General features: G+C 39.9%; 1 protein-coding gene across 1 annotated transcript; it reads right to left on the bottom strand.

The window, feature by feature from the left end:
• Positions 1–282: 282 nt before the first annotated feature.
• On the bottom strand, positions 283–1164 carry LOC127095715 (uncharacterized). The gene has a single exon (XM_051034364.1). The coding sequence runs from the start codon at positions 1162–1164 to the stop codon at positions 283–285; it is 882 nt and encodes a 293-aa protein (XP_050890321.1).
• Positions 1165–15222: the final 14058 nt, after the last annotated feature.

The following is a 15222-nucleotide window of genomic DNA, read 5'->3' as shown; positions in this document are numbered from 1 at the left end:
GTCCATGTCCTCTTGTAGGATAGGCTCGGGCTCGGACATCAACGGGAATGAAGAAGGATCAAACAGAAACGGCATCTTAACCACCCTAGCCCTCTCTTTTACCCACACATAGTAGGGTTTCTTGGCTAGGATATTTTTCTTACCCCATTCATGGTCAATACGGACTATGCTTGTCCAAGCTTTTCTCACTCTTTTCACGTTTGAATCAAGCGGATCCACGGTATTGATGACAAATGGAATGAAATCTCTTTCCTCGGGGGGACTTGTCATGGCGTATCCTAGTTATCTCTTGAGTATAGCAGGGTTGTAGTTGATGCAACCTTGTGTTCCTATTAAGGGTACATTAGAGAACTCTCCACATCTTGCGATGACATCCTTTGTATCCCATTCCCTCTTGTACCATAGAATTGAGTTGGCAGAGAGAGATGTGAACCTTTGCGACCATGTCAGTTTGTTTCCGGCGAAGGGTCCACTTTGAGGCATACGGGCCCTCATCCAAAGATGTAGCATAGGAGCGCAACAAAGGAAAGTACCTCCCTTCTTTTCATGCCTTGTATGGAAGGTATGATAGAAATCGGCAAGTAAAAAAGGCACCAGATTCTTTGTTAAAAAGACTTCAACTGCTAATTGATCCATGAACTTGTCCAGATTTGGGAAGAGAACAATTCCATGAATCAAAAGTGCCAAGGTTGCACTACAAAAGTCGGGTCTTCCTTTTTTAATCATTTCCCAAGCATGGGCCTCTGGGAACTTTTGAGTTAAACCTTTGATGGATCCTTTAATGCCCCAATTATCCACTAGCTTGTTGGCGTTGATACCCAAGGTGAGTGAGAGCTCAGTCAAACAGAAGCCTCCTTCCAATTTCGAGAAAGGGTTGTATTCCTTGATTGGTCGATTGAGGAGTCTCTCGAGGTCTTCCAAGGTTGGAGAGATTTGGAAGTCGGGGAAAGTGAAGCATCTTAAAGGGACGTCATAGTATTGGGACATTGTAGTGATAGCACTATAGTTAACCTTCTCGATTAGAAGATATACGATGTTCCCAAAATTGGCTCTAAACTTGTTGTCTTTGAGAGCTATGACCTTTGAACAGAGGACCTTTAATAAACTGATGTCGGGACTCTTGAAGCGGAAAGAAGAAGTGATTTTCCTTGTTGAAGTATCCATGATTGCGTCGGAAAATAGTCTTGTAATTCTGCGTCCGAACAAACGAAAATTTTAAGAGCTTTGCTTATTATTTTGATGATGAATGAATGTATGAATGAATGATTGGTTTATTATTTCCACAGGATTTTAGGCATGGGTTCATGGTTTTGGACCATCGTGACGAAGCATGGAGTTAATAATGACTGCTTAGTAAACCAAGGTTCTCGCTTTGTGTGATCTAAGGCTTTTGGAAAATTGGGTGTAAGACACTGCCCCTAGAGTCATGGACTTCCTTGACTGTCAGCCGCTTATGTCAATTTACTTTCCAGGCGACTGCTCCATCAAAGTCATCTACTCTAAGTGAGATCTTCGTATTGACCCTTACGAGGAAGGCACCTCGGTGGCCTATACTACGCGACCATCGGTCTAGGCTAGCAATAGTTTTAAAGGTTCTAAAAGGGGTCTTAGGGTCATTGACTCTAGTAAAAGAAAAAATGCTTACGCCGAAAGCACGACGGTCATCAATCCCCTTAAGAGAATCTACCACTAAGTGCGGTTCTCGTACGAGCCTAACGAGGAAGGCACCTCGCGGATCAATACTACTCAACCTCTCCTATCTCAAGCAAACTCTCAGACTCGGGTGGGGAGTCCTTCACACAAGGTTTTTTTCTTTGCAATCATTATTGCTTCCAAAAATCTTCGTCACAGAGTCAAGGTTTCGGACCAACAGGTAAACAAAGAAAATATGCACAGGTTAGCAAAGAAAGCAATATATACAGAAAAAATAGATAACAGATAAATCTCCATGTACGTAAAAGAGGAACAACCCAAACTAGGATAGACTTGCTTAGGGAAAATCGTGTCCCCAGCAGAGTCTCCAGCTGTCGCTACCGGGATTTCACGATAACGAAACCGGGACTAAAGAGATGCCAAAGAGAGGCAAAGTCAGAAGCGCCACCGAATTTTATTTAGTTTACCTCTATCAGAGAGGAGATGGGAAATAGTCGATAAAACCCTCGGAAAAAAGACGCGCACGGGAAGCGCTAAAAGAGAACAAGGAATCGGTCTCGCAACCGAGATTTGGGTTCGAAAGTCGGTTACGTAAGGGGAAGGTATTAGCACCCCTTACGTCCATGGTACTCCATGGGAACCATTTGGGTTGTTTTACATACATGGGATTTATCTATTATTGTTTTATTTTCAAAAGAATGTGTGAAAAAAAAGGGGGTGTTTTTGTTATTATAGTGCTCGCCAAGGATTAGGGCCCTTGTGCCTACGTATCACTCATTCGGGGATGAGGAATCAGAGATCCGTAGTTCGGAGTAGAAAATGTTTGTGTGTTGGTTGATTTTACCTTTGAGAAAAGGGTTTCCAGGATTATGCCCTAAGGCACAAAAATGAGTTTGATGAGTTGTATTATTTTTACCTTGAATAAGGGTTTTGTGAAAGAATGTTTGTGATTATATTGTACTAAAGTCTATGGGAGAAGGTGATTATTCTAGACAATAAGTCAAGCGTCTTGCGTCCAAAATAATCAGAGTAAGGGTAGGAATGCTCCATTCTCACTCATTCTCCACCACTTAAGGCTCATGGCGCACAATAATAATCGTAATTATTAAGCATTTTTGAATTTGGCTAAGAAAATGCCACTTGACGTTGAATCAAGGGTTTATTTTATTTTGATTATGAAATTTGGCTTATGCAACATGAATGCAAAGTAACCAACAAGAAATTAAAGAGTATCATTGTAAGGTAGCCCAAGAGAAAGTCTTTTGTGTGCAAAAGTGACCTAAGTTAAACAAAGGATAATGGTCTTACAAACATGTCCCCCTAAGGTGGTGCCATGATGCCATTCTTACAACATGCATGTAAGTTACGGATGAATATCCAAGTGTTTACAAAGTATCACAAAGAGTAAAGGAAGGCCTCCAAGCAAAGGTCCTAAGATGAAATCCTCCAAGTCCAATTTGATTAAGAGTGGAGTGAATATTTTTGGTCTTACCATTTTATCATATTTTTGTTATTTTTAATATATGATGACAATAAAATAAATAACAAGTAAATAAACATGCATTATGAGTTTGTACAATGATGATGATAATGAGTACTTGAATGTAAATTACAAGGTAATGACATAAAAGTAAATCACAAGATAAAGAATGACAATATCACAATAATAATGGTTAGTGAATGTAAATGACACAAAATAAACCACAAGTTAATGGTAACAAAACCGCAATAACAAAGGTCAATGATAAAAAAAAGTTAGTGAAATAATTAGTAGTTAGTAATATGTACAAAATGAACATCTTGAGGACTATTTTTCATAGGTCAAAAAGACTCAAAATATGATACATTAAGGGATAGCTTATCATTGATGCAAAGTATTGAAGATGATTGAAAAATCAACTAACAATAGATTTGTAACAAAGAAAGTTATGCAACCCTAAGTCCATCTACCAATATTATGATTTGTTCTCTTTATTTTTGTTTTTACTCTTTTATTTAGCAAGATTGTAAGAGAGTAAATAAATTAGCATAATGTAAATGATATGGTTAGATAACCATAAACATAAACATAAACATAAAGTACTTGAAATAAAGTGAACAATAAAATAAATTGCAAGGAAGTAAAGTGAAATAATGTAAATGTTAGGAGTTAGTAGTTAGTGGTTAGTGGTTAGTAGAATAGCAATAAGCAAATAGAATAACAAGTTAATGTAAAGAAAATGGTTTCATCTATGTATCAAATGAACCAAATATGGTTAAAATAGAGGCAACCTATCAATGCCTCAAAGTATCATGAAGGATCTATTGATCAATCATTAATAGGTTTGAAACATTGAAGGTTTTATCAACTCTAAACAACCATGGCCATGATCTAATAGATCTCATCAACCAAGTAAATGTGAAAACAAGTCAACAATAAATAGAAAATGAAACAAAATACAAAGTTTGATTAAAGATGGTGGATATAAGTAGCAAGAGCAAGAAATCCCAAAAGAAAAAAGTGTAAACCAAAGTTAATCATTTTTTACAAGCTTGAGTCTAAACTCTCTCAAAAGATCAACCAAGAACAAACAACTATTTTCAACTCAAAAACAGAACCAAAAAGTTAACAAAGTTTAAGCTAAAATCATTACCCAAAAAATGTTGAAAAGTGGTAGGTTGAAATGGTGTTGAGCTTGGATATAAAGCAAGGGGTTTGGGATGAAAGTGTTTATGGTGGATGTGTAGTGAAGGAGCTGAGTTATGAGTGTTAGAGAGTGAGAAGTTTTGAAAAAAATATGAAAGAGGACAAAAAAGTTGGTGGGGTGACTTTTTTTTAAGTGAGAAAGATTTTTTTGTTTTGACCTAGGTTTGGAGAGGAGAGTGAATGGTACTTGGACAGAACTTTTGGGGGCTAAGAAGCATAAAAAATGAGGGGAAATAGTACCTCTATTTATAGGGAAAGTGGGTAGAAAAGGGGGTGACCCAAAAAGTACTCTGTGTAAAAAACAGAGCTACTGCTGTTGTCCACGCAGGTGTAATCGATTACCATGATTAGGGTAATCGATTACACAGTCCAAAATGGTCAAAAAATCAATTATTTTGTCTGTGTAATCGATTACCATGATTAGGGTAATCGATTACACAGTCCAAAATGGTCAAACAATCAATTTTTTGTCTGTGTAATCGATTACCATGATTAGGGTAATCGATTACTCAGTCCAATTTTTTTTCTTTTTTTTTAGAACTTTAACCGGATAACCCCATTTTTTTCGGGTGTAAATATCATGCCTTGAGTCTGTGTAATATGTATTTGGTTATGAAAGTTCAATGAAATAATGATGAAATAATGAAAGCATGCATGTGCAGTAGGGCCATGGATCAGATGAAAGTTGTATCGGGGTAGGGTGAATTTTGGGGTATGACAACCTCACCGGACTGGTTCATCATCAACCATCACCAAAATGAAAAAGCAAGACATAGATTTAAATAAAAAATACTCAAGAGTTTGAATCTGACCTCAATTTTGTCCAGTTCCAAGTATATAAAAAGATATAGGGATTTGAATTTTGAGGATCATGAACTGAGTCACTTTGATTTGACCTCAAAGCAACTCAATCTTCTTGCCTACATTGATAGAACTTCAGACGACCAAAAATCACAAAGAATGGTGAAGAATTGAGAGAGAATCGAAGAGATGAAGTTTTTGAAAAATCACCTTCGAGTTGATCCAATTACACTTGATCTTGATCTGGATTTGATTCCTTTCTCTTCCTCTTGCTTGCAGAAGCCAATTGAGATGAAAAGGGAAGTGAATTTCTGGAGTTTAAACTTCCCAATAGGAGATAAAGTTCAAGCTCAATTTCAAGAGAAATCTTCAGAAATTCTATGTGAATTCTGGTATCAGATATGAGATGTCGAAGGTAATGTCACGACACTAATATCTAAACAATACAAACAGGATAAAAGATAAAGAACAGTAATGCAAGAGACACAAGCAATTGTTAACCCAGTTCGGTGCAAACTCACCTACGTCTGGGGGCTACCAAGCAAGGAAGGAAATCCACTAAAATAGAATCAGTTCAAAGACTCTCAGTAAACAACTTCAAGTTACAGTCTTTTTCACCTAATCTCTACTCGTGTGACTTCTACCTAAGAACTCTTAGATATGAGATCCCACTCACTCCCCCTCAATCACACCAGTGATATAAAACAAGAATTACAATGAAAAAAAGACACTCTTAGAAGACACACACTTGATCTTACTTAACAGCTTCAATCAAGTAGACACACACTCATGCTTAAAAGCTTTGAGTGACAAATTACAACTCAAAAATCAGACCAATTCAATCATCTATGAATGAATTGAATGGCTTACAATTCACACGACCACACAAGACTAAAACCCTTATTCTCTCTCAATATTTCGTTCGTTATTTCTTGTGTATCAAATCAGGTTTTCCATGTCCTTTTTATAGAAGCAATTTGCTGGGCTTGGACATCATAAAACCCTAAAACTATTTTCCATTCAAATCTTCTTATGACAGTTGATTAGATCTCTTTGGAAAATAAGTTAATCTCGTTGTAATTACTGATTGATAGCGTGTTCAATCAACTTATCAATCATACACATATTAGCATTAAAAACGCAATCACATAATACATAACATTCAGACTGAATGTTCTGTATACAGATGTCATGACATCGGGTCTGACATCTCAGTAAAATCCTGCATAATCACATTTTAAACATCCAGCAGGTACAAGTTATTTTATGTTAAGACAACACATGTGACATCTTGTGAACACTCTAGGTTTTACCAAAATTGCTGCCAACATTTAGAACCAACAAACTCCCCCTTTGGAAAATTTTGGCTAAAACATATATCAGTCCATTTGTTTACAAGAGTAAAAATATATCAGCAGTTAAACAGCAGCAGAAGCAATAACCACACAATTACTAGCTATAATATCAACTAGTAATACACAAATTAAACACATAGGTGCTTCTTCTCCCCCTAAGTCTGTTCAACACAGACATCTCCTTCAACAACAACTGCACCTGTAACATTCAGAACCTCACTCTGACATCTCCTTCAACATCACCTGTACAACAACCCAGAACATTATTTTGTTCAACATCAGCTGTCACCTGTCTGGCTTAGCTAGCTATTTCAGCACATATTAACTGCAGCTCTCCACATATTAACTGCATCTCTCCACATATTAACTTCTCCCCCTTTTTAGTCAAAATAGACCAAAGTGACCAATTAGACAAAATAAATGTCAATCAGCCCAGCAGAGAATGTCACAAAGGATGTTATAACATATAAAATGTTAAAACACAATGTCAGGTGGTACATAACCATAATTATACACAGCTACATTAGCTGAGATAATCAGAAATCCAGGGAACTCATAAAGAGCCTGTCATACCCCAAAATTTGCCCGTTGATATTACAAGGCATTTTTCAAGGCACTCCGACTTATTCTGCAAGGCACTGACCTTAAAAGAACAAAGGCTCAGCTCACGAGTGGCCCAATCCAGAAAATGGCCCAAACTGGCCTGCTCGCTAGGCGAGCAATTCCTTCGCCTAGCGAACCCTTCGTTATGCCACTCGCCCAGCGAAGCACCCGATCCAGAAAAAAGCCCAAACTAGCTTGCTCGCTAGGCGAGCAACTCCTTCGCCTAGCGAAGCTTGCGATATATCAGAATTTTCGGGCTTCATTCTGAGCCCATTAGGTCATCACAATCACTATAAATAGCCAAGTTTCAGTCACGAAAAAGAAAAAAACGAAAACGGCGAGAGGAGAGCTCTAGCAAGCAAACCCTAACACTCACGGGAGGCAAACCCTGAAGGAACTCGGCGGCACCAAGGTCTACCTCTGCCCAATTCTATCCGATTTGCCGATTCGAAGTCGCAATTCAGTTGCAAACAAGTTTACATTGCTATTACTGCCTTATGTTCTTAATTTGCATATGGCATTATGATTAAATTTATGAAAATATCTTAAGTTTGGCATGTGAACTTTAGTATGTACCTGAATACCTTAAATGATTAACCATATAATTGCGGTAATGAAAGCCATAAGGCATAAAATTGGTTGAAATTGTACTGATATCAAAACCAGAATCCGCAGCCGCTCGCTAGCACATCGCTAAGCGAGCATGCAGCGAGTATTCGCTAAGCCTTCGCTAGGCGAGGCAGGAGCGAACGTGACAGTAGCTGACTTTTCTGTTCTGATTTTTCACTCATGTTTTATCATAGCCATGCATCATTTATCCGACCCTACTTACTGTTGTGATCTTTTTCCTTGTGGTGTAATCCTCGATTGCACCCTGATTTGGTGTTCTGACATGTTTTGTTGAGTTTTGTAAAGGTTCACATACCCCAGGAAAGGATTGCTTGTTAGGTATCCCACTTTATTTGTGGGGTACCCTTATGGAGATTCACCCTGAATTACTCAATTGATTTTAATGTATTAATTTTATGGCGAAGATCCACCCTAATGGCTTAATTGATCTTAATGTATTAATTTTAATGTGGACCTAATTACCTAATTGATTACGGCTATCTAATTAATTGTAACACTTTGCCTTTAAATAAGTGATCTAGGACCTCTCTTTGTTACCCCACGATTACGGTATTATGGTCATGTCCCGCGAATATGGGGATACACTTAGCAAAGACCCTTCGGTTAAATCATCATAGTCCCTCGAATGTTGCCTTTGTCCCTCGATGACCCTTCGGTGTAGCCTACGGTTAAATGATGATAGTCCCTTCGAATGCTAAGGTATCCTCACAACTGTTGCCTTCAATGACCAATCGATGACCCTACGATGACCCTTTCACATCCAAAGGATAAAATTACTTGCTTCTCAATAGTAAGGACAGTTTTACCCTCATAAGGATCGGAAATGTCCGTGAAGACCTTAGGTAGGTATAACTCTTAATTGCTCATTCATACTTTCCACACCTCACACCTTTCAAAACATCTTCTAGAAAATCACCATTCGGCATACATTCGTACTAGGATCATTGCCGAGTTATATTTTTCTAAACGACTTTCAAAACTAAACGAGATAACCACTTTGTATACATTCATTCAAGAATCATTACAAAGTTAAATTCTCCTTTTCAAAACATTTTCTAAACATTTCTCAAACACTTTTTCAAACAAGAAAAGCATAAATGATTGAGCAATTAAGAGCCCATGGATAACCATGGATACAAAGGGTGCTAATACCTTCCCTTTGTATAATGTACCTCCCGAACCTAAGAATCTAAATTAAGGTCTTTCCTGTTCTTTTCCACCTTTCCTTATTGGATAAAAGAAAAGTCGGTGGCGACTCTTGCTAACCGCGACATTGCGATTAAAACACATTAAAGTCAGTTCACCGTATGACAGAACCGGCGACTCTGCTGGGGACTTACAAAGAGAGGTCACCTTAAAAAAAAATCATTTATGTTTTCCTAATTGTTCCTTCTTAAGGGTATTTTTGAGGGAAAGATCCTACACCCGGATCTAGTGTACCTTAGGTAAGTAGCAATAGATCATCGCGACTATCCGGCGTATACTGGAATGGTTAAAATGATGGCTACTGTTAATGTGACACTTTGGATGTCCTGATGTTCCTCATGTTTACTTGAGGAAAAATTTGGCATTCGTGTGGTGTCATCAAAGCATTAACCAGACCTTTAGAACCCTAATTGACTCATCCTAGCCATTAGAAAGTAGTGAGATAACTGGCTTCGGTTCCGACTGAGGTTGGTTGAGACTCGATACTACACTCTTTGAGATTGGACTTTAGGGAAGCTTTGGTCAACCACTTGGTGCTGCACTGAAGTGGACTTAAGGAAAGGTCGATGATTTGAGATCCTTCTAGAACCCGGTTACTATTCTAGGACAGGTTGAACCAACCAAACTTCAGTGGGGAGGGTACTTACCTATGGAACTCATGCAAGCCTTAAAACCTAGGAATGATTGTTGTGTGACTTTCTTGCGCTTGCTATTTACATAACATCATAACATCATAACATCATGGCACTATACTAACCATTTCAAGGACTTAGGGATTTAGCTTTGCTCTGTTAAACAGGTTATGGCTTCCAGGAAGACTATCCGGATCAATCTTGTAGCAATCCCTCCTCAACTCAAGGATTTAGTGTCAGAACTTCCCGATCATGCTCAGTTCATCAAAAAACATGGTTCTCTCCTCAATTTGGTTATCACTGGTTTCAAAGAAGATATGATGAGAGTCCTATTCCAGTTCTTCGATCCTAAACATCATTGCTTCACCTTCCCAGATTATCAGTTGGTACCCACATTAAAAGAATTTTCCAAGTTGCTCAGAATACCTATTCTTGATCAAACACCTTTCAGTGGTTTAGAAAAGATTCTGAGGTCTGAAGAAGTTGCCGCAGCTTTACACATGACAAAGTCTGACATTGAAACTAATTGGGTAATAAGAAGTGGAGTTAAGGGTTTACTTGCCAAATTTCTGATAAATAAGGCCCGAGAATTCCTAAAAGTTATGGATGTCCATGCTTTTGAGGATGTCCTAGCATTACTAATCTATGGTTTTGTGTTATTCCCTAATCCAGACCAATTCATAGACGTGAATGCTATTAAGATATTCCTCACTCATAACCCAGTGCCTACCTTGCTTGGAGACATTTTGCATTCCCTTCACACTCGTACTATGAAAAGGCAAGGGACTCTCATGTGCTACATACCTTTATTGTCTAGGTGGTTTATTTCGCACCTTCCTCAATCAGTCTTGAAGAATGATCAAAATCTGAAATGGTCTCAAAGGATAATGGCACTCTCCCATTCAGACATCCGTTGGTGTTCTCATCTCAGAGAAAATGTTAGCCTCATCGACCGTTGTGGAGAATTCCCTAACGTACCACTCCTGGGGATAAGAGGGGGTATTACTTATAATCCTGCCTTAGCCCTACGTCAGTTTGGGTATGCTCGAAGAGATGGTCCACATGAAGTAATTATTCAAGGCACTGTGTTTGACTATGACAATGACTCTCAAGGTCTCCGTCAAAGGTTTGTACGAGCTTGGGGCATGGTGAAAAGAAGTACTTTAGGACAGAAAAACTCTATTCCCATGGAGCCTTATCTCAGATGGGTACGCGCAAGAGCTCGTGAACTTGTCATGCCATATCTTGCAGTCGGACCATTGATTGTTGAACCAGGAGTTGAAGGAGGTGCTTCTCAGATCATTCCTTATCCAGATATGCCTACCGATGTTGAGGAATTGAAGAGATCCTGGACCCAGTTGAGAGAGGAAAGGGATACTTTCGAAGCTCAGTTCAATGCAGAAAAGAAGAAAGTACTAGAACTCACCCGCCAGCTTAATGAGGAACGAAGACTCAATGCATATCTTCGCCCAAAAAGAAGCCGTCCCTGGGAGACTTAAGCTTTCATCGTATTTTATTATTTTATTTTATTTTTGTAATGAACATTGATTAAGAAATTAGTAATAAGAGTTCCTCTCTTTTTGGTAGTTTATGCAAAGTTAAATTCCAAAAGTCCTTGAAAACATTTCATACATTGCATTGCATGACATAACATTGCATAACAGGTATTCCAAAAGACCATATTCTCACGGTCTTCCTCTTAAACAGAAAAATGGCTCTCGAACAAACTGTCAAAGATCTCCAGGCTCAGAATGCTCAATTCCAGGAGATAATGCTGAGCTTATCCAAGGGGCAGGAAGAACTGAAGGCTCTCTTGCTCGAGCAGAAGAAAGACCCGAAACCTGTGAGTTACATTAACCCGGGAAGGAGGCGTAAAGGACAGGCTGCAGGAATCAAGATCAGAATGCCGAAGGATCAAGAAGAGGAAACAGAGAATGATTCAGAAGAGGAGAATGTTAATCTCTTCAACCCTGAGGGCGACGATGAGGATTACGAGGATGAACAGTACTCTCCAAAAGATGGCAAGTACAAGTTGCTAGAAGAACGTATGCTAGCTATGGAGGGTCAGAAGGCGCCCGGTCTAGACTTTGAAAGTTTGGGTCTGGTTTCCGACGTGGTCATTCCCCGTAAATTCAAGATCCCCACTTTCACTAAGTATGACGGTGCATCTTGTCCTCAGATGCATCTGAGAGCTTATGTGAGAAAGATTCAGCTGTATACCATTGATAGGAAGCTTTGGATCCATTTCTTCCAAGAGAGTCTGTCTGGCACACAATTAGAGTGGTACTATCAGCTCGAAAGCTCTAACATCCGCACCTGGACTGATTTAGCAACAGCTTTCTATAAACAGTACCAGTATAATTCTGAACTAGCACCTACTCGACTACAGTTGCAGAATATGACTATGGGATCTAAAGAAAGTTTCAAAGAATATGCTCAAAAATGGAGAGATTTGGCTGGCATAGTCAAACCCCCTATGACGGATCGGGAATTAGTAGACATGTTCATGGGTACGCTGACTGGCCCATTCTACAGCCATCTACTGGGAAGTTCTTCATTGGGTTTCACTGAACTTATACTGACAGGTGAACGGGTGGAGAGCGGCATTCGAAGTGGAAAGATACAGGCGACTACCTCTGCAAGCGCCAAAAGATCCTATCAGGGGAGGAACGAATCAAATGCTGTGTACAGTCAAAGGGGTCGTAGCAAGAAGAATCGTGACCATACCGTTGGAGCAGTTACGATTGCAGCACCGCCATCTCAAAACTTCCAGCACAGACAAGACAAGCCAAGGAGGCAGTTTACCAAGATCAATATGACTTTAGCACAGGCACTGTAGGGTATGCTAAAAGCAAATTTGATTACCCTCAAAGATCCTCCTACGAATCCCAACACCAATTCCCCTCGTTATAATCCCAATGCCAGGTGCGCATATCACTCCGATAGCCCCGGGCATGATACAAACGAGTGTTGGTCGTTGAAGAATAAAATCCAGGATATGATCGATGCTGGGGAAATTGAATTTGAGCCTCCGGAGACTCCTAATGTCATCACTGCACCCATGCCTAATCATGACAAGGCTGTTAATGCTGTGGATGACAATTCTCACATTTCTAATGTAGCTAACTTAGCATCTCCTCTCCTGGCCATCAAGAAGAAGTTGTTGCAAGCTGGTTTATTTCCAGGTTGTGCGGAAAATTGCGATCTCTGCATACTCCGACCCAATGATTGCCTGAAATTGAGGAATGGTATTCAACGGCTGATAGATGATCGTACAATTCTCTTTGAAAGGATTCCTAAGATGGGAAACATTGTTGAAGAAATATCTGTGATTGCAAGGTCCAAAGTTCCGGTGAAAATTACTGCTCCCAGAGTACCTGTGAAGATTACTGCTGAGCCCAAGGTAGCTCCCTTAATCATTACTGCACCTGGCCCAGTACCATATTCCTCGAGCAAAGCCATTCCGTGGAATTATGGAGGTGATGTTTACATCCATGGCGTAAAACAAGTTGGCAATTCTGCTAGTCCTAATGACATTGTTGGGACTAGTAAAGTTACTCGAAGCGGAAGGATCTTCTCTCCAGAGATCTCACCTCCAGTTCCCGAAACTCGAGGAAAGGAACCAGCAGTCAACCCTTCTCAGTCAGAGACACCGGTCGAAGTTACTACTGAAGATGGTGCCAAACAAGAAATGGAGGAAGTGCTGAAAATCATCCGCAAGAGTGATTTTGATGTGGTAGAACAGTTGGGGCATACCCCGTCTAAGATCTCGATGTTATCCTTGTTGTTATCTTTTGAATCTCATGCCAATGCCTTGATAAAATTCTTGAAGACTGCTCATGTACCTCAGGAGACCTCCGTCGATCAGTTCGAAAACTATGTTGCTAACCTGACTGTTGACAATGGCCTAGGTTTTTCCAACACTGACCTGACACCAGCAGGGAAGAATCACAATAAAGCTCTGCATATCTCCATTGAGTGTAAGGGGATCACCTTGTCACATGTGTTGATCGATAATGGCTCTTCTTTGAATGTGCTACCGAAAGCCGTGCTCGATAAACTTGACTGCAAGAGCATTGAACTGAAGCCTAGTGACATTGTGGTGCGTGCTTACGATGGTGCGAAGAGTGTTGTCCATGGTGAAGTGGTTCTCCCTATCAAGATAGGACCTCAGGTTTTCAACACTACCTTTCATGTAATGAACATTCGTCCTGCCTATTCCTGCTTGCTGGGGCGCCCTTGGATTCATGGGGCAAGTGCTGTAGCTTCGTCTCTCCATCAAAAGCTGAGATATCCAATAGAAGGTAAGATCGTCACCGTGTGTGGGGAAGAAGAGTATATCGTCAGTAGTGTGCATACCTTCAGATACGTCGAGATGGATGGTGAATTCTTTGAGACTCCGTCTCAGTCATTTGAAGTAGTTCCTCCGACTAATCCTGTCCTTAAGCCAACTTCCTGTGCGCCTAAGGTTATTTGTGCTCCTCCTACTATGATTTCTCTGAAGGACGCTCAAGTTGTGGTTGAAGATGGCGGTCGTACTGGCTGGGGTCAACTGATCAATGTACCATACAAGTCTGATAGATTCGGCCTGGGATTTAGCTCTGAGAAGGTAGGCAAGAATCAGATTAATGCTGTAGAAGATGCTGACAGCGATTGCGACCTGGATAGCTGGATTTACCCAACAATGGGTGACGGACTCAATAATTGGAAGGCTGAAGACACTATCCCGATTTCCTTTAGTCAGAAGTAATTGTTATTGTCTATTTTAGTATCGCGAATTTTTAATTTTTTATGTTTACAATTGAACTTCTTAAAGCATTGTGTCTATGCCCGGGGCACCATAGCTAATTTGTTAAGGGTTTGTCATTTCATAAGCATATTCACATTCAATAAATCAATGGACGTTTTGCATTCAAATATTGCGCTCTTCATCTTTCCTGTCATCTTTCAAACAAGCTATGCTTTCTTACACACACTCACGTAACAAATTGCAGATCCGTACCCACTCTGGATCTTATTAATAATAATTTCGCTACTGTTCATTACGGCTTTGAAAATCCGATCTACCAAGCCGAAGATAGAAGTGAGGAAGATTGTGAAGTACCTGGAGAGCTTGCCAGACTGTTACTGCAAGAAGAAAGGACTATACAGCCGCATGAAGAGTCACTCGAAATTGTAAATCTGGGTACTGAAGTAGACAGAAAAGAAGTCAAAATAGGAGCAGGCTTGGAGAACAGTGTCAAAGAAAGATTGATTCAGATGCTACATGACTATGTAGAGATTTTCGCTTGGTCTTATGAAGACATGCCCGGACTGGATACTGATATAGTAGTGCATCGACTGCCGATGAAGGAAGATTGTCGTCCTGTTAAGCAGAAGGTTCGTCGCATGCGTCCTGAAATGTCTGAGAAAATCAAAGCCGAAGTTATGAAACAATTCAATACCGGTTTTCTAGCCGTTACTTCTTATCCTCAATGGGTTGCTAACGTGGTACCAATGCCGAAGAAGGATGGTAAGGTGCGAATGTGCGTAGATTACAGAGATTTGAATAAGGCGAGTCCCAAAGATGACTTTCCACTCCCGCACATCGATGTTCTGGTAGATAACACCGCTCAACACAAAGTATTCTCCTTCATGGACGGCTTCTCAGGTTATA

This window comes from Lathyrus oleraceus, chromosome 6, assembly GCF_024323335.1.
Source record: "Lathyrus oleraceus cultivar Zhongwan6 chromosome 6, CAAS_Psat_ZW6_1.0, whole genome shotgun sequence".
NCBI lineage: Eukaryota > Viridiplantae > Streptophyta > Magnoliopsida > Fabales > Fabaceae > Lathyrus > Lathyrus oleraceus.
The sequence above is the reverse complement of the archived record's forward strand: the minus strand, read 5'-3'. Positions and strand labels throughout refer to the sequence as shown.

Coding starts and splice junctions, on each gene's coding strand:
- LOC127095715 (XM_051034364.1), bottom strand. CDS start 1,164: ATGGATACTTCAACAAGGAAAATCACTTCTTCTTTCCGCTTCAAGAGT.